The sequence below is a fragment of the Benincasa hispida genome, chromosome 1, assembly GCF_027475165.1.
Source record: "Benincasa hispida cultivar pf3 chromosome 1, pf3_genome.v1.1, whole genome shotgun sequence".
Lineage (NCBI taxonomy): Eukaryota > Viridiplantae > Streptophyta > Magnoliopsida > Cucurbitales > Cucurbitaceae > Benincasa > Benincasa hispida.
This window is the reverse complement of record NC_143478.1, coordinates 85,891,969-85,910,772: the sequence shown is the minus strand read 5'-3', so window position 1 is coordinate 85,910,772 and position 18,804 is coordinate 85,891,969. Positions and strand designations below refer to the sequence as shown.

Sequence of the window (18,804 nt, the reverse complement as noted above, 5' to 3'; positions counted from 1 at the left end):
GAATGTTCCCTTATTTACTATAGGTCAACTTGTGATGGTTAAGTAGAACCAACTCTCTTACTTGTTTCAACACATACTTAAATTCATTTTAAAAGTTGCAATATTATCGTTGCAACCTTTCATAAAATGTTTCAAAACTATCATTGAGTTAAAAATTCATCAAAATTTTGAACAACAACAACTAAATGAACAACTGTCATCTCTTTTACATTTTGAAAATGAACTTGGATCAAAGAAAAACAAAGATGATAATAAATAATTGAAGGAAATGGCATGAAAGATATTCATTAAAAATGAATAGCAAAATAGGGTGAGATATTCTCTCATATGGTAACTTTTAGATATCGTATAGAGAATAAAGAGTGTTGCATTCACTTGGCACACTTTACTGCATAAAGTTTATTGTTCTTATTTAATTAATTTCGACAAAATTAAATCTACTCGAAATGAAACAAAATACAACAATAATTTATAAAAAAATAAACGAAATGTTATATGTGCCTAAATGAATATATGACATAGTGTTAGTGTTGGAGGAGAAATTTTGGACCAATCACAAATCGTCACGTCATTTACTAAATTAATGACGAAATTCCGACATCATCAAATTTGTGACCTATTAAGAATTGACATGTGTCCAAATTGAAGTTGAAGACAAATTCGGTGTTTTCGTCATAGGCGTTGGATTGAGTAAAATTAATTTCGTTTTATTTGACATTATAATTTGGACTTTCATCTGGTTACACCCAATGAAGGGCTTAATTTGAGCCTAAGTGCCAAAGTAGGCCTAAATCCGATTAATTGGATCCTAAGCCCAAACCCATGGCCAACCAAACCCAAACCCATAGACCAACCAAGCCCAAACCCATGGGCCAACCAGGCCCAAGCTTATGAAGCCCATCAAAGAGTCCTATAAATAGATGAGCTATTCTCATTTCAAGGAGAGCCCTAAGAGAATTCATCAACAACCGAAACCCTTGACCCTTGAAGACTCTTCTACGACTCATCAACATCAACACCAAACATCTCTCGATCCTCTGATTTTCTATCGACTGAGTGGATATGCTTGACTTGAAGAAGAAAGACATCGAATAAAGTCTTGGAAGAGTCATTCTTGAAGTATAAGTATTTGAAGAATATTTGTGTGGATCATTGCGGACCTGAGAAGTCCTCTAGGCTCTTTGATGGGCTTCATGGGTGACCCATGGGTTTGGGCTTTGTTGGCCCAGGTTAATTAACCAAATTACAAATTATAACGTCAAATCGGGTGAAATTAATTTTATTCAATCCAAGAAAACACAAAATCTATCTTCAACTTCAATTTGGGACACATGTCAACTCTTAATTGATCACAAATTTGATGGTTTTGGAATTATATCATAAATTTAATTTCTCCTCCAATAGTTAGTACTATCAATATCAAAGTAGAGGGTCAATTTCTCTGTCTAACGTATTATTAAAAAAAAAAAAAAAGAATGTCATAATATGCATAGATTTAGATTCCATTAGTTTATTAATTTCCGTTTAGAAAAGTTAGATTAGTTAATAATTATATATTGAGTGCGAAACCCTAAGCTTGAAACGGCGTCGTTTACCTGTTCTCCACTTCTTAGCAATTGGCGGTGAATCGCTTACATTACAGGAACCTCTGATAAACCCTCGAAGTCGGAGGAGAGAGATAGAGAAAAAGTGTTTGAGAGCAGAGTAATGGCATCATTTCTGCGGAGGAAGGAAGCTTTAAGCCGTATTTACAATTCTCTTCTTCAATCAAATCCCTCCTCTCTTCTTCGCCCTCAACCATTCAGATCTTTCTCTTCTCAATCTTCAAAGAAATGCCTCTTTGGCGTCTATGGTCATCGATCCTTCTCCAAGGTTCTATTTCTCACTCTTCCATTTGATTGACAGGATTTTATCTCGTGTTTTTCTGTTTCAATTCACAATTCTTCGATTTTTGGTTGGCTTTGATGTCTTTATACTGACATTGTATGTTTTAGTATTGGGTCGTTTTAATATGGGTCTATTTTTTTTTTTGTCTGTAACTTTATCAATTTCTCATCCGTGGAAAGTCTATTTGGAGTTGTACTAAGGCAATCAAGCGCCTGATTTCAAGTTTTTTTTTTTAATTTTTTATTTTTTTAGCATGAATGCTTAATAATAATGATGAAAAAAAAATATATTTTTTCAGTTTGTGATTTTTTTCTTGACGTCTTGTAGTTTTTTTTTTTATTGATGTCGATACTTGATACATTGCGTCATCGGTAGATTCTTCTCAACCTTTTAGACATTATCATACAGTAGTTGTGTACTTTATATGTTGTATTCACGATAAGAGTATGTTTGTTCGCTGTTTTCAGGTTCATCAGGCTCCATTATTTAGGAATATGTCTACGGTGGCTTCAATTGGCACGAACAAGGAGGGCCTGAAGTTGCTTGTAACTGCTGGTCCTCGTGCTCAGAAAATGGTGGGGATATGGCTTTTTGGTTCTGCTGCCTGGGTTTTCAGTATGGTGGTTCTTGGTGGTGTTACACGTTTGACACGATCTGGTCTTTCCATGACTGATTGGAAGTTTACTGGGAAACTTCCCCCTCTAACAGATGAAGAATGGCTGCAGGAGTTTGATAAGTATAAGCAGTCCCCTGAATATAAGCGGTATGTGTATCAACATTGCTCTGGAGCCAGTCTTTTACTGCTTAATTATGTTGTTTGCTTGCATGCAGCACTCCTAATGATTTTGTGTTTATTATCGATTGGCATGTAAATAGATGGTTTGTGTAGATTCTTGGTAATTAGTGGTTCACTAAAAGGAAAGTTGATTCGAGGAATTGGTATTTTGGAAGTCATACATTTTCAGTTTTTAATCAGTGTGTGGTTATATATTTTTTAAGCTTTCATGCATTGATTTTAATTTTTTGAAGCGAAATAGTTCCCATGGATTTTATGACTCTACGTTTGAAAATTCGACAGTGTTAACAAAGGCATGAGTATTGAAGATTTCAAATTTATATATTGGATGGAATATGCACATCGAATGTGGGGAAGGGCATTGGGTGTTATGTTTGCTTTGCCCTTTTCATATTTTCTTCGTAAGGGATATATAACCTTGCGTCTTGGACTGAGATTGTCGACACTTTTTGCCCTTGGTGCTGGGCAGGGTTTAATCGGCTGGTGGATGGTAAAGAGTGGTTTAGAGGTAGATCCACTTTATCCTTGTTGATTGTTGCTTTCCCAATTATGATAGAGTGGAGAGTTCCTAAAGGAGTTCATCCCACAGGAGCCAGCATCTGAGTATGCTCAGCCAAGAGTAAGCCCTTACCGTCTTGCAGCTCATCTTACATCGGCATTCATTATATATTGTGGTCTTTTCTGGACTGGTCTCTCTGTTGTTATGCCTGAACCACCTGTTGAATCTGTGGCTTGGGCTCATGGTGCAGCAAAAGTTCGAAGAATTGCTCTTCCTGTGAGCTTACTTGTTGGTATTACTGCCATTTCAGGAGCATTTGTAGCTGGAAACGATGCAGTATGTGGTTTTTTTTTTCTCAGTATGTATTAAATTTCTTTCCCATTCAAAAGAGATCATGCTTCTCCTTGTATGCTGGATTACAGGGCCATGCATATAACACTTTTCCAAAGATGGGTGATACGTGGGTACCTGATGATATTTTTGACATGAAACCACTAATTCGAAATTTTTTTGAGAATACATCCACAGTTCAGGTAATTTCTCATAAGTCTTAACTTGGATCATATCAAGTTGTTTAGGTTTGCAAAATTTTACAATGCTTCAATGACTGTATTACATGCTAATATCACCTTGTCAGAAACTGAATTGTTTTAGTATCGCCTTGTGATTATATCAAGGGGTTTAGCTTCATGATGCTTCTATGATTGTTTATATTTCAATATGACCTTGTAAGAATCTGATTTCTTTTAAAAAAAACCCTATCGAGAATCTTGATTAGCTTTCCCTTCCCTTAGACTGTGTTGTATGCAATTTTCAAGATCCATTTTTCTTGCATACAGTTTCTCTATTACCTTGATCATAAAAGACACGTGTTTTGGACCAGTGTTGCTATTCATGCTATTTTAATATTGGTTTAATAATTTCACATTTCAATCGACTAATTGCTTTAGTATATGAAAGAAATTATGATATTTATTTGTTTTGATAGCATTTTTTAAAAATGTCGATTTGTTGATGTTTATATCAATTGAGCTACTTGAACATGTACATTCTAATGTTATGTATTATATTCAAATCTTTTTGCACGAAATGCCTTTATGTTCTTGATGAAGTTCAAAGTGCATTTATAAGTTTACCATCATGAAACAAGAAGCAATGAATTGCTTCATCTAATTTACAGCTTGACCATCGTATACTTGCTACCGCAACCTTAGTTTCAATTGGTACCTTATGGTGGTCGACAAGGAAGCTGGAGATACATCCTGCAGTTCGTTCTTTGATCGGGAGTACATTTGGCATGGCTGCTCTTCAGGTAATTTTTCCCTTTCATGATCTTATGGAGGCTTTTCCATTATTAAAAGGTGCATTACTTATGGGAATGGTTGTTTATTATTATATTTTTTTTTCTAAGAACCGAACTTTCATTGAGATTGATGAAAGGATAAACCAAACATTTTCGAACCGAACTTTAATGGCTGGATCATAGGTGTTTATGACCCCTCTTCGTACAAAAGCAGAGACATTTTTTGGCAAGAACTCTTGGATTTATATGGGTTGTGCAACGCCCGCTGGTGTGTTGGAGGGGACTTTAATTTTGTTAGATGGGCTAGTGAGAAGAGTTCTGGGGGCCGTCCCACTAGAAGCATGAACGTGTTTAATAAATCGAGGACTTGGACTTGATTGACGTCCCTCTTCGAAATGATTCTTTCTCCTAGTCTAGGTCAGGAATTAGACTGGCTACCTCTAAGATTGATTGTTTTCTTCCCTCCAAGTCATGGGTGGAATTTTTTAGAGAGGTTAGGGCAGATAGGTTCCTGAGAGTAACATCTGATCATTTCTCCATTCTTCTTACGTTAGGAGTTCAGTCTTGGGGCCCCGCTCCGTTTAGATTCGAAAATGTTTGGCTTGATCACCACCTGTTTTTGAAGAATTTAGAGGTATGGTAGGCTGGTATTAAAGTTGAAGGATGGCTGAACTTTGCCTTTATGGAAAAACTAAAAGGTTTGAAGATCATTCTTAAAGAGTGGAACAAGGAGGTCTTTGGAAACATTTTTTCGCAAAAGAAGGCCCTGTTAGAGAAGATTTCTACCTTTAATTCTATGGAAGACTCTGGTTTGCTTTCTGATGCTGCTATTAAAGAGAGAGACGACTGTAAAGCTGCTCTTCCTGAGACTATTGTAAAATAACAGATGATTTGGGTCTAGAAAAGTAAAACTCAGTGGCTTCGGGAGGGTGAGAAAAACTCGAATTTCTTTCATAGATGGGTCTCCGCTCGGAAAAGTTAGAACTTCATTGCTGCCTTGGAAAGTAGAGAGGGTCGGGTTCTCCTTAATGAAGATGAGATCGTGGATGAAATCTTAGATTTTTACATAAACCTTTATGGTGTGAAAATTCCCCATCCCTTCACTTTTGAAGGGTCGGATTGGAGACCCCTCAGCGTCACTGACTTTTTGTCCTTGAAGGCCCCTTTTGAAGAAAAGGAGATTCGAGATGCGGTTTTTTATTTGAGGAATCTCAAGTCTCTTGGCCCAGATGGCATGACAGGGGAGTTTTATAAAAAGTCTTGGAACACCCTGAAGCCTGATATTGTTAAGGTGTTCCAAGAGTTTTTTAAAAACTGTATCATCAATAAACGTTGCAATGCGACGTTTATTTGCCTCATCTCGAAAAGAAAAAAAGCCACTAGGGTTAGTGACTTCAGACCCATTAGCCTTGTGACCTCTCTTTATAAGATCATCTCCAAGGTTCTTGCTAACAAATTGAAGAGAGTTCTCCCCTCCATTGTGTTTGAGTCGCAAATGGCCTTTGTTGAAGGCTGCCAAATTCTAGATGCTATTCTTGTTGTTTTTGTTTGAAGTTGTGGATGAGTGGAACTTTTGTGGGAAGAAAGGTGCTCTCTTTAAACTAGACCTGGAAAAGGCTTATGGCAAAGTGGACTGGGCTTTTCTTGATGTTGTTCTTGAACTCAAAGGTTTTAGTAGGAGTTGGAGAAAATGGATTTTGGGGCTGTCTGTCCACGACCAACTTCTCTATTATTGTCAATGGTAGACCAATGGGTAAGATACTTGCTAAAGGGGTTTAAGACAATGAGACCCCCTTGCTCCTTTTCTCTTCACGATCGTGGAGAATGCCCTGAGTTGTCTGGTGCATTATTGCAATGAAAGGAAGGTCATTAGAGGCTATGCAGATGATACTCTTCTGTTTTGCTCTTGGGAGGAGGGTAACTTAATGGCTTGGTGGACCATTGTCAATCTCTTTCTCTTGGGCTCGGAGTTGTCTTTAAACACTCTAAAACCTCTATTATTGGCATTAACATGGAAAGTGAGGAAGTGGATCTTCTTGTCGTGCCCTTGGGGTGTAAAATGGAGACCCTCTCGTTCATGTACTTGGGTTTTCCTATGGGAGGAAAACACAACGTTAAGGAAGTTTGGAACTCCGTTGAGGAGAAGTTTAAAATGAAGGTGGACAAGTGGAGAAGAATCTCTCTCTAAAGGAGGAAGGTTGACCTTAGTTCAGTCTGTCCTCAACAATCTCCCTTGCTACTTTTTTTTCTCTCTTATGCAAGCCCCTGTTAGTGCTATTAATCAATTAGAGAATATCAAAGATTTTGTCTGGGTCGGTGGTTTATGCAACCCTACTTCCCATCTTGTCAACTGGAAACGGGGTTCTTTACCTACTATCCATGGGGTCCTTGGGATTGGCTCTCTTCATTAAAAGAATACAACCCTCATGAAATGATTGTGGAGGTTTTTTTATGAGGAAAACACGCCCTGTGGAGACGTATTATTGGTGCCATTTACAATATTAAGGAGCTTGGTTGGTTTTCTAAACTGCCTAAGAAGGCCAGAATGTCAAGACTCTGGACTGACATCATGAAGCACAAAGATCAGTTCTTTAACTTTGCTCATTTAGTGGTGGGTGATGGTAAATCGATCAGGTTCTTGTTGGATAAGTGGTGTGGTCCTTAACCCCTTGCTCAAAAATTTCCAGACGTTTTCTCCATCTCTTTAAAAAGAGATTGCAGTGATCACGGATTGCTAGTGTGCCTCTAGTCAAGCGTGGGATTTGGGCCTTAGAAGATGTATTTTTGATAGAGAGGTTGGTGATATGATTGCCATTTTACAAGTCCTTTGCTCCATTTGTGATTGCTATAGCTTTTAAAATAATTGCTGGCAGTTGTGCTTTCAGAAAAAATCAGCTGTCAAAAGAAGTAAAATAGTGTTTGGCAAAATTTCAGCTTAAACTTAAAAAAGTAAGTTAGAGTGTTTGGTAAATAAATAAATAAATAAATAATCTTAATTTAGATATAATAACTAAAATAGACTTGTAATCAAAATTTTTAATTTTTTGTAATTTAAAATTTTAAATAATTGTTTAGTATGATAAATTTTATTTGTTATAGATTAATTTTTAAATATTAAGGAAAATAGCCTTATTTTGAAAAAAAAAATCAATATGGTATACTTTTTTTTTCTTTTAAATGATGCATTTAGCTCATGAAAAAATGGAAAATATACTTGATTAGGTGAGAAATAGATAATATATAAAATAAATCTTCTTTTTAAAGAATAAAATTGAAAACAAAATATTAATTAAAAATTTTACCTGATTTTAGGAGAATCTAAAAAGTTAGTAGGATACTGCTTTTAAAGTAACTGTGAAATTAACTATATTTTAAAAGTGATTTTAACAAATTTAATTTAAATATGTTTTACCAAATGCAAAAAATAATTAAGATTTTTTCCAAATGGCTTTTTTACAAAGCTAACGCAATGTCAAACGTAGCCCTTAATTCTTGGGCTCTTCAAGACAGTCATGATAGTATCAGTTGGAAGATTGATGCCTCTGGAAAGTTTACCAAGACCACCCTCTTTAACATTGTTAGGAAGCCCCCCTCTTTCACCTTCCCTTTGTTGAAGCTGATATGGAAACTTAAACTCCTCACAAAGGTTAAATTCTTCTTTTGGTCCCTCGCTTAAAGGAGTATTACAAAATGCAGAGGAAGCTTAAAAATAACTACTTATCCCCTCCTATATGCTGCCTTTGTTTGAAAAACAAGGAGAGTTTGGACCATCTTTTTCTGCCTTGTGAGTTTGCCTCTAAGGGTTGATCCCGTCTGTTAAGTACCTTCAGTTTGGTGAGCTGCTGTCCCATAAAAATTGATGATTGGTTGCTTGAAGGGTTGGATTGCCACGCCTTCGGTGGAAGAGGGAAAGTGCTTTGGAGATGTGCCATGCGGTCTCTTTTGTGGTGTTTATGGAATGAAAGAAATAGTCGTATTTTTTAAGATAAGTATGCTTCTTTTGATTTTTTTTTGGGCTTTTGTTCAACATACGGTCTTTTGGTGGTGCACTAACTATACAGATTTATTTTGTGATTATAGTCTTTTGATGATCTCCAACCATTGGAAAGCTCTTATGTATTAGCTTCTTGGGGAGGGGTCTTCTCAACCCCTTGCTCTTAAGCTGCTCCAATGCTTTTTGATGGAATATACATGTGTGTTTCTTATTAAAAAAAAAAAAAGTGATAATAATAATCAGAAGGATCAGTGCAATGTAATTTGTCAACCCCTTGCGCTTGGGCTGTTCCAATGCTTTTTGATGGAATATACACGTGCGTTTCACATTAAAAAAGAATAATAATAATAATAATCAGAGGGATCAGTGCAATGTAATTTGTCATTCACAGTCTCTTGATTACCCATCTTCAAATATCAACTTCAGCCTCTCTCTTTCATCTCTAGCATTCTATCAATGTTAGTTCGTGGATCACAGTTTCTTTCACCCATTTCCAATTCAGCTTTGTCAGTATCCTTCTCTTTGCTGGTGTGGCGCTCATGACGCACCGCGGTGTGGATCCTCCATCATGTCAGGGACCAAGAAAAAGGATAACTGGCTCCATTGGAGTTGACTCTCTATGTCTATGACATTTTGCCACACGCTGGAATAATCTTATATTGTGGTTCTACATGTTCCATTACTTCCCGATTCATTTCCAATTCTGATACATCATAATTCTAACTATTTTTTTTAGTTTGAATTAAATGCTAATAGTACATAATCATATCATTACTTTGGACCAACTGATAACATCCATATAGTGACAAATCAATTATGGGAAGGACACTACATATCTTCAACAGAATAAGAGGAAGAACAGAGAGGGTATCACTAGGATCTTAACAATAGTCAGTTTATTTCTCATTCCATCCATTAGTTAACAAGATGAAGATCAACTTCCATTATAAATGTACCTCCATATAATTGAATTTATAACATGTTGAATTTGTAAAATCTCATTTCCACTTGTCACATTCCAGTTCTCCAGTCCTCTTGCTGCTGAATGGTCCATATTTTTGCATAATGCTAACTATATACAGCTCAGGTCACCTTAGGAGTATCAACACTTCTATCTTATGTCCCGGTTTCCCTCGGAACTGCGCATCAAGCTGGTGCATTGACCCTTTTGACCCTTGTAATTCTTCTTAATCACACTGTGAGGAGGCCATCAATGTCCCTTTTGAAGTCTCTTCCCCAAGTTGTGAAATCAGCCTAGACAGATTTTCCAGGTTCACTGCTTCTGACTTCAAATTATGTTTAAAGTTGGATGCATCTATTGATCCCCATTTTTTGGTTTTGTTTTGTGATTTTTGCTGAGGATGAGTGTTCGTTTTCAGTGTTTGGATGTTGGTGAGAGGGGAAACAATTTGTATTTGGAATGCATAGACAGATTATAATTTTATTAGCTATTTTAAACTTATGTGCCAATTTTTATAATAATTATTTGATCAAGATATACCGAGAACTCCACTTTTTATTTATTTATTTGGTGATATGAGAACCCCACGGTTGCCCCTTATTTCCTTAGATTTGCATCAACACATGGTTAAACTACAATTTTATTCTTCTTTCATACATCCGACAGAATAAAGTCATCGGTTACATTATTTTAACCCTTCAAATAATTTCGAGGTTTATATTATAATTTTTCAATTTTCTTTAATTAGGATTTTTCTTTTCTTTTGGTAGAAATTTTGCCATCTAAATCTGAAAATATCATGTATATATTATCTGCACGATGGCGATGATGATGATGATATTCGGTTAGAATATCATTTTGGTCCTTATACTTGTATATTTTTTTAATTTTAGTCATTGTATTTTCAAAGGTCTAATTTTAGCCTTTGTACTATATTTTCAATGAATCTTAAATCTAGTCCATTCTATTAGCTTTTTTTTTTTATTATTATTATTATTAATTTCTAAACAAACTTTATATTATCCATTTGCATTTTTACTCTAAATTTTAAACATATTCTCATATTTTTTTTTCATATTTGAAAATTAGTATTTTTATTTAGCTAATTTCAATAAAAAAAATATTTTTGAGTGGCTAAATTTAAGATTTATTTAAAATACATGATTAAAATTGAACGAACTTCGAAGTATAGGTTCAAAATGATATTTTAACCTTATTTATTATTATTACTTTTAATAATCAATGAGGTAGTGAATCCCATGAATGTCTCTAAAGTAGGAGATTCAAACTAGATATTAAAGGCTAATTGCCAAATAGTTACCTTGCCCGGTTTGGTTTGAGATGTAAATAAATAGATATTTTTCTTTGGTGATTTGTTAAACAAAAAAGAAAGAAAGAAAGAAAGAAAGAAAGAAAACATTGGATTGAGGTTTTTGTACGGATGACTACTTAGGTTCAAAATGTTGTTTTAAAGTAGTGAATAATAATTTTTTCTAATCTCACAAACTACTTGCGAACGGTTTTTTCAAAGTGGCAAGTGTGAGCACAAGAGCGAAAGAGAAGAATCTTAACTAGCATGTGAGAGTACTATTATATTGGATTAGTTGAATGCAAGTGTGGGAATGAGGAAGACCGCAAGTAAAAGTGAGTGATGCAAGTATAAAGTTATCTAATCCTAAATTTTAAAGGTGGGGTCAAATGATATTTGAGTTATGAAAATCTGGCTCTTAAATGTTTGTGAACTGGTTCCTCCAAAATTTTGGAGCATCTATACAAAAAATTTCGTACTCATCGATATGAGTTCTTTTAACAAATTGACTATATGTATCCTCTTTTAAGTGTTTGTGAATGTAACGATGTGTTAGAAGTAATAATTATTAATTAATTAATAATAATAAAAGGTGAATTGAATGTTTCAACGTTTTGGCTCTTAGTTTTTTTGATATCTTGTTGAATTGGTTCAATGCACTCAGCTTGATTACTCTAACTAACTATTAATTTATATTATCCAATTTTGAAAACTAAGAAGAGAACTAATTCTTTTAATCCTTTGAAATTTTAATTCCTTTCAAAAGGTTCTATAATTGTCTTCCCCATTTTCCCTTTTGACCCTTAAATTTAATATAATAGCCACAAGGTCATTACCATTTGAACAATTAAAAAGTAATAAATAAATTAGTTTTCAACTTTGTATTTAAGAAGATTGTAGACTTTAAAAATGTTTGAATTTAGATATAAATCAAATTGAATTTCACATCTAATTGGATTTTAAGAAATGTCAAATAGATTAATGTTGTATTAAACATAAATTTCAAACCTAATAAGAATTATTTGGCACTTTTTATATAATTCAAAGACTACATTTGGATTTAACTTTAAAAACGATTATTGTATTATGTTGTCAATCGTATAAAATATTCTTTAAATAGATTTCGGTCACCTCTTATGGGGTTATTGCTAAACAAATATTGACGTGAGGTATAGATCGGACCACATGGATCTTTTTTTTTCCCTCCGAAATCTCGTTTTTTTTTTTTTCTGGCACCTTGCAACATCGTTCAAGTCTATAGGGTATATAACAATATTTGTAAATTCATTAAAAAAAAAAAAGAATTAAGCCAAAATAACATCGTAGATCAAGTAAACAAGCTACTAAAAGTAGATAAATTATCGAAGAAAATGCCAACATCGATAGATATTTATACGAGCTGAAGGATCATGAAAACATAAATTCTATAAGTATGACTTGATCTCTTGAAAAAAGATTCGTTTTCTTACCAAGATTTATATACAGTAATATATATTTTACAACCGAAATGTCATTTGATCCAAAATTTCAAATTAATGGTGTTTAACCTTTTGCTTGAGTCACTTCCTCACACCCCACCTTCTTTACATTCGTATTTATCTAATCTACTACGATAATGCTCTCTCGCTCGTGCTTTGAAGAAGGAAAAACGTTGGCAAATGGTTTGTACCATAAGAAAATGGATATTCTTTATTTTTAAACCGAAGTCAAACAACATTTTGGGGTCGTGAAATTTGAGTCATTTATATAAAATTTTAAGTTCAAAGAAGTTTTGTCATAATTTTAAGTTCAAAGAAGTTTTCATGACAAAAATTCTATTGACACTCGTTTTTAGTTTGTTTTTATTTCACTAATCACTTGTTTTTAGAATGATTAACTTTTTAAGAAAATATCAATATATACCTCTAAACTTCTGAGTTATATCAATGAAAATTAAGAACTAATTGTTGTATCAATTTAAACCTTGAATTTTTGTATCACTTTACATCTTCTATATTTAAATATATATATATGTATGCATCAGTTCTTGCATATGCATAAACTTCTTCAAATGATGAATTAACAAAATGAACAATTTGAATTAATGTATTGACAATTTTCAAAGGTAACTAATCCAAATTGATTCACTAAAAGCTAAAAAGTTTAAATGATAAAGTTATAAATCTTGCACAATGTTTATCTATACAAAATGCATTGAAAAGTATAAATTGATATACTTACACAAATTTATGATTTATATTGATATAATTATTAGTTTAAAATGATACGGTAGAAATCATAATTTTCTTAAATTTTACTCCAAAAACATCCTCGGTTGGGAATAGGTGTACTAGAGCATTTCTCGAAGATGTTATAGGACAAACCACCAACTATTTTGTTTATTTTCAACGGTCAAATAAAGATGTCCAATTTCAATTCAATTAACTATTATTTATTATTTATTTTTCTTAAAAAAAAAAAAAAAAAAAAACCCAAATCCCAACAATATTAAAAACAAAGAATAAAGCCAATTTTTAAAGCAAGCTCCTATGTTAATGGTATAAAGTCAATGCATGACACAACAAGAAAATTTTAAATGATACAGCAACAAGAACCGTGATGAAAGATCACAGGCCCAGTCAAAGAGTAGAAGTCTTCCATTACAAATAATTGTGGACATTAGGTTGAATTATGAAGTCTTTTAAGTTAATATGTTGAAATTAAGAAATCTATATTTAAAGTACAGAATTATAAGATAAAATCTAAATAAGAAGATGAAGTTCTTTCATATATGCAAACTTCAATAGTATTTACAGACTATTGAAGTTGAGTTGTTTAACACCAACTTATGAAGTCGGTGAGTCCAACGCTCCCTTATAGTTTAAATTAGAAAATGAATACCTTAAACTTTGTCTTTTGTTTAAAAAAAAAACTCTTATTCAAATTGTAATACTACCTTTGACTTTTCATGTATATTTTAAAACTACATTTGAAATAAATAGACAAAAATTGAAACTTTGAAAGGTGTGACAGTGACTTAAAACAAAATTTTAGGATCTGAACATCGCCACATCATTCAAGATTACTACCATACTTATTCAACGTCTCGATTAACGTTCTGAAGTTCAAATAAGTTTTCATAACTTTTGAAAGAAGATAGATATTTTCAAAGGTCAAGGATGTTATTTGTAATTTAATCATGAATAGAATTTGGATTGAAGAAGAACTAGTCAAGATAGATACTGAAATTGAAAGCACAAACAAAAAACATGGAAGGGGGCCAAGCAGTCTGGTCAAAGAGGTAACAATATAATTGAGATTGAGAGCGACTTACCAATCTCATTATTCGGTTCTCTATGTCTGAGGGAAGGGCCAAACCAAAATTGTGTATGCTCTTCTTCGCAGCACCTATTTTTGTCCGTATTGCTTGTTTTATTGGTTGATATTTGAATAATAGTTAAAACTCTATGTTTATGTTTCAGTCCTTAAAGTATGCACAAAAAGTTACTTGTCACCTCCTCTATGAACAGACATTTAAATTGATCTATGAGAAGAAACTAAAGATGAAAATTAAATGTGTGAACTAAAATGAACTTTAGGCACAAAAGTTTTCATTTGAGGTGCAATGAAAGATGAAGAAAGTAAAGGCTGAGGGAGCTGTTGAACTGCAGGGAAAATAATGATAACAACAATGACTATCATTGAAGAAAGAAAAGCCAACGGAAAAGTTCCACTCTCTCGATATCCACAAAAGTTAGGGCACTGTTGCATATGGATTATCTCATCAGTTCATTCAGCATTTTTTTTGTGATCTATAAAGGAAAACGAAAGATTGAAGACAAACAACACATACATATACGACACTAACAGTAAAAATTCTGTTTCCAAAGGGACAGGGACCTGTATATTTAACTTAACGAGGGAAAATGAAAATTTTAAAAAAGAATAATAATGGGTGGTGGAAGGAAGCAGAATCAGTAACGCTCACCTTGAACCCAATGTGACAGTTCTCACCAGGGATTTGCAAGTAGACTATTTGGTAATATGTGTGCTATCCATTACATTACCTGCAAAAACGTGACGTTGGGAACTTAGGAAGAGAAGCAAATCCTGAGATGATGGAGTTTAAAAGGTGATTAGAAGCATTAAGTATTAACAAACCTGGTCCTTGAGTTCCCAAGAGTCAGCTCTAGATCATCTGAACCACATTCCTCATGAATTCGTTCTCCTTCCCATGGCTTCACTATTCCTGCTGCATTGCTTCCAAAGGCGAACTCATCAGAGATCACTTCTGACATTGGAATATCTGCAGTGTGATCGGAGCCTGCTGCAATGGCAGGAGAGCAGGTCCCACTTTGACCAGGGTTCCACATGCGAGATCCTCCACCAGTCATTGCTGATTCCTTGAAACCAAATGGGTTTGTCGAAACAAGACTAAATGTTGGAGAGTTGGGTCCACCCTGAGGAATTCTAAGGCCAGCAAACCATTCTGGAGTGGGAAGAATCTGACGCCCAGGACTTGGTGGAGTAGAAGATGGCTGTGAGGAATAGTATTGTGCACTCCATCCTGGTAGGACAGATTGGTCTTCCCAGTCAGGTTTGAGTCGTGGCGTTCTAGCAGTTGGGGAACTCAGAGGAGGAGTAACAGGAGCACTGATGGAACCTCCATGAATATAATGATTTGGGAGTTTGGACGAGGATGCTGAAGATGATGACGTTGAAAGGTTTTTGAGCCAGGGGATAAGTGAACTTCCATCAGCATTCGGATTACCAACATATGAGGATGATGCTGGACTTGGAAAAGAAGATGAACCGGGGCTTGGATTGAAGGAAGCACAAGGACTTGGTTGGTGAGATGCATATGGGCTTGTAGCTGCCGATCCACCAACCACATCCATACGTTCAATTGGCTTGCATCCCTGAAGACATATGAGACAGATAACATTGTAGAGTATGGACAAACTAAAAGAGAAGATGGTGATAGGATACACTGAATCTGGAGGATTATCTAACATGTATGGCTGCCGGAGATCTTACTCGAGCTAGTTACATTTGAAAAGAAGAATGAACACTGAAAATCAAGCAGCAATCAGCAAAGCCAATAAAAAAACATTATTGATCAATTCATCCTAGGTCACCCCAATACAAATCAAGCTATAAACAGTTTAATGCCATAACATGTATGATCTCAATAATCACCCATTTCTCGAGTACAGGTTAATTGTCCAAGATACAAAATGTCTGCAGAAAATCACACTCCCGCCCGTGAGAAACTCACAAATTCATCCATGGTAGCAGTCTAAAGGTGGCGTACATGAAACTACAATTCCAATACCCACGGGTGTGGGCTGCTGACCACCAAAATTCTTAGACTACGAGAGCATGATCAAATTAACGCATGAATACGGCTTTAGCTGGTAGTGAGAATGAATTTCGGTCTAATGTGTCCACTCATAATCAAGGCTATAATTCTCTCAAAATTCAAGTATAACTTGGCAGCTTCTAGTTTGAAGTATGATGATGGAGGAATGGTTTTATTGACGAAAGAAAATTGCAGGTGCCAAGCAAGAAGAGAAAAGATACGGCGAATGTCATGATCCATACGTACTATTTGCTTGAGACAGATACTAACAGCATGAAATATGGATGTTGGAAGATACAACATTTTTACTCCATGCACCGTAAAAACATTTAATTAACTCTCACTCTCAAATAGATGGGTTGACAAGGAAGTAAGGACAACAGAAGTCCATGAGACCCAAGACCAAGAGCTACACAACAGGTTATAATAGATGTCAGCGTGTACTACCTGAACCTAAAATAATGAAACAGCAAAATTCAATAAAAGAAGGAATCCGTCACGAGAAATAGGAGTAGAGCCAACTCCAAAAGGAAGGGAAAAGAGACAGAGCTGAAAAAGGACTGTTTGTGTCGCCAACTTGCCATTGAAAAAGAAAAGCAAAAAAGAGAAAGATCCCTCTGATTAAATCTGCCACCATGGAAAGGAAGAGCAGTTATCAGGCTAAATACTAGCCAAAACCCTGAAAATCACAGATCCATATGGTAGAGCTTAAAAAATGAAGAAGGGCACCTCCTCCTCGAGATCTGCGTAGTCCCAGGGTCTCAGACTATTAGTCCTCGAGAGCCTAAAAAGAAGCATGAAGAATCTTGCGCTTCACGCGTAAAAGGGATAAAAAGATATCAAAACTTCTACCTCACCGCAATTATATAACTGACGCCGACGAAGGAAAGAAACAACAAAGGGGCAATGGGTCAAAAAGGGATTCAACAACGCTCCTCTGTGGTTGTTCAAAATGACATGAACTGCCCTTTAGAACTAGGAACTTACACTACACTCCCACACCCAGATGGCTCCATTTTTCACGACTTGAATTCTCAACCAGGGCCATGGATTTGCCCGTCCGAATGTACCAGAAGAATGATATAGAATTTTTAAGAACGATTAATAAGGAATCTATCCGATTAGCTCAACAAATCCAAAGCTAAATAATGTATACTCTCAATTCGAAGCTAAAGAAAGTGGTATCACCATTGTCATCGATATCAAAAGAAATGCAAACGGAGAATACTTCAAGTAAACAAAAAAGAATTCCAAACACTAAAAAAAAAGCTACCTTACGGTAAGTGGTACCATCAGGTTCGACAGTCCATCCCGCCTCATTGCAGAGAGCTTTAAGGACCTCATTGTTGTCGCAATGCTTGGGAAGCTTGTAGTTCCCGTACATCCTGAGTCCAGCAAAGATCTTTGCCGCAATAGCTCTTCTCCTTCTCTCCCTTCTCTTATTGTTCTCACGCTCCCTCCATGTTGGTAGCCTCGTCCCCGACGTCATCTCCAACACACACCCACACACACAAACACACTCTGAACCAACAAATCAAAGTTCCCACAGCTTCAACAGATAGATCAGAAAGCAATTCTTTCGAATTGCCTCCGTCTATCTCAGGAAGAATACGATTCAACTACAATCACAAACAAAATTTTACAGGAAACAGAGATAAATCTTCCAACAGAAATCAGTCGAGTCCAAGGATCGAAACACGAAAGAAACTGACAGTGTAAAAACGTCCTTCGCAACTTCGAAGTAGACAAATCGGACACAAAAGACAAAGTCTAAGAAAACGGAAAATTCCTCGAGGCTCTGTAACAATCAATGAAACGAAGTGAAACAAAAGAAAAAGACCACTGGATAAATCAGACAAGAAACAGCGAAGTAGAAGAACTGAGAGCGAGAGATATCTGAATCGGATGCTCGCCGGAGGCGCTGATCGGCGACGGCGATCGGATCTTAGATGGACCACCGTGAACGGCGGAGGAAAGTGTTTTTCTTTTTCTTTCTTTCTTTTTTTTTCTTTGACAAAGCCCGGGAAATTAGAGAAGAAACATTTCCGTGAAAAATGGAAGGGTTGGAACTTGAAGAACAGAGTAGGAAGCTAAATGAGCTCATGGGATATTTATTGACCAAAATTATGCTTTTATTTACCATTCTGCCACTCCTTCCTTTTTCGTTAAAAGTAAAACGCATTGTCATTTTCCAATAACTTTTTCAATCTCTCTCTCTCTCTCTTTTTTTTTCCCTTTAAACTTTTTATTTTGGAAAGTAAATAAAATTATTTTTCTATAGTAAAAGTGTTCATCTTTATTTTGTAGAATCTCATAAATTATCTCTTTTTCCGGTTATCATACATCATTTTCTCCCTCAAGTTTGAATATGAATCTCGAACTACACGTTTGTGGTGTATTTAAAATATATTTTCAATTGTTTAATTTAAAAAATAATTAATTTTAAAAAAAAATTGAGTATTTAATAATTACTCATTAGTTTTTCAAATACATTTTAATCTTTTTTTTTATCAAAAGTATTTAAATAAAAATAAATTTTTCATTTTTTTCTCAAGTCGATCCAAAGAGTCCTCTAGTCATCGAACTTGAATGATTGTCTCTATTTAATTTCATAAAAAAAAAAATGTTCCTCACTTATAAACGATTGTACTATCTGATCTATGTGTATACCATGGTTTTTTTAAAAAAAAAAATAATAACAAATAATGGTAACA

The 18,804-nt window shown here is 34.9% G+C and overlaps 2 protein-coding genes across 6 annotated transcripts; one reads left to right on the top strand and one right to left on the bottom strand.

Annotated features, from left to right (window-relative positions):
* Positions 1–1,588: 1,588 nt before the first annotated feature.
* COX15 (cytochrome c oxidase 15) lies at positions 1,589–9,977 on the top strand. Of its 3 annotated transcripts, none has more exons than XM_039027731.2 (7): positions 1,589–1,872; positions 2,355–2,650; positions 2,966–3,191; positions 3,273–3,518; positions 3,605–3,715; positions 4,363–4,494; positions 9,567–9,977. In XM_039027731.2, the coding sequence occupies exons 1-7, from the start codon at positions 1,708–1,710 to the stop codon at positions 9,735–9,737; spliced, it is 1,347 nt and encodes a 448-aa protein (XP_038883659.2). In that variant the 5' UTR covers positions 1,589–1,707; the 3' UTR covers positions 9,738–9,977. The 3 variants fall into 3 exon arrangements, with proteins under 3 accessions (XP_038883659.2, XP_038883672.2, XP_038883665.2); XM_039027744.2 differs by having other exon boundaries at positions 9,562–9,977; XM_039027737.2 differs by lacking the exon at positions 9,567–9,977 and adding an exon at positions 4,669–4,974.
* Positions 9,978–13,838: 3,861 nt separating this feature from the next.
* Positions 13,839–18,175, bottom strand: BEH4 (BES1/BZR1 homolog 4). 3 transcript variants are annotated; one of them, XR_016531675.1, is made up of 4 exons: positions 17,364–18,175; positions 14,890–15,647; positions 14,717–14,795; positions 13,839–14,136 (listed from the first exon to the last, which is right to left on the bottom strand). XR_016531675.1 is itself a non-coding variant. In XM_039036601.2 (3 exons), the coding sequence occupies exons 1-3, from the start codon at positions 17,577–17,579 to the stop codon at positions 14,792–14,794; spliced, it is 978 nt and encodes a 325-aa protein (XP_038892529.2). In that variant the 5' UTR covers positions 17,580–18,175; the 3' UTR covers positions 14,662–14,791. The 3 variants fall into 3 exon arrangements, 1 of the variants encoding a protein (XP_038892529.2); XR_005482885.2 differs by lacking the exon at positions 13,839–14,136 and adding an exon at positions 14,406–14,490; XM_039036601.2 differs by lacking the exon at positions 13,839–14,136 and having other exon boundaries at positions 14,662–14,795.
* Positions 18,176–18,804: the final 629 nt, after the last annotated feature.

Bases quoted from the DNA above. Each gene is read 5' to 3' on its own strand.
- COX15 (XM_039027731.2), top strand. From the start codon at position 1,708: ATGGCATCATTTCTGCGGAGGAAGGAAGCTTTAAGCCGTATTTACAAT. The intron at 1,873-2,354 runs GTTCTATTTCTC...CGCTGTTTTCAG, and splicing joins GTCATCGATCCTTCTCCAAG to GTTCATCAGGCTCCATTATT. The intron at 2,651-2,965 runs GTATGTGTATCA...AAAATTCGACAG, and splicing joins CAGTCCCCTGAATATAAGCG to TGTTAACAAAGGCATGAGTA.
- BEH4 (XM_039036601.2), bottom strand. From the start codon at position 17,579: ATGACGTCGGGGACGAGGCTACCAACATGGAGGGAGCGTGAGAACAAT. The intron at 15,648-17,363 runs GTAGCTTTTTTT...ATATGTCTTCAG, and splicing joins ATGGTACCACTTACCGTAAG to GGATGCAAGCCAATTGAACG.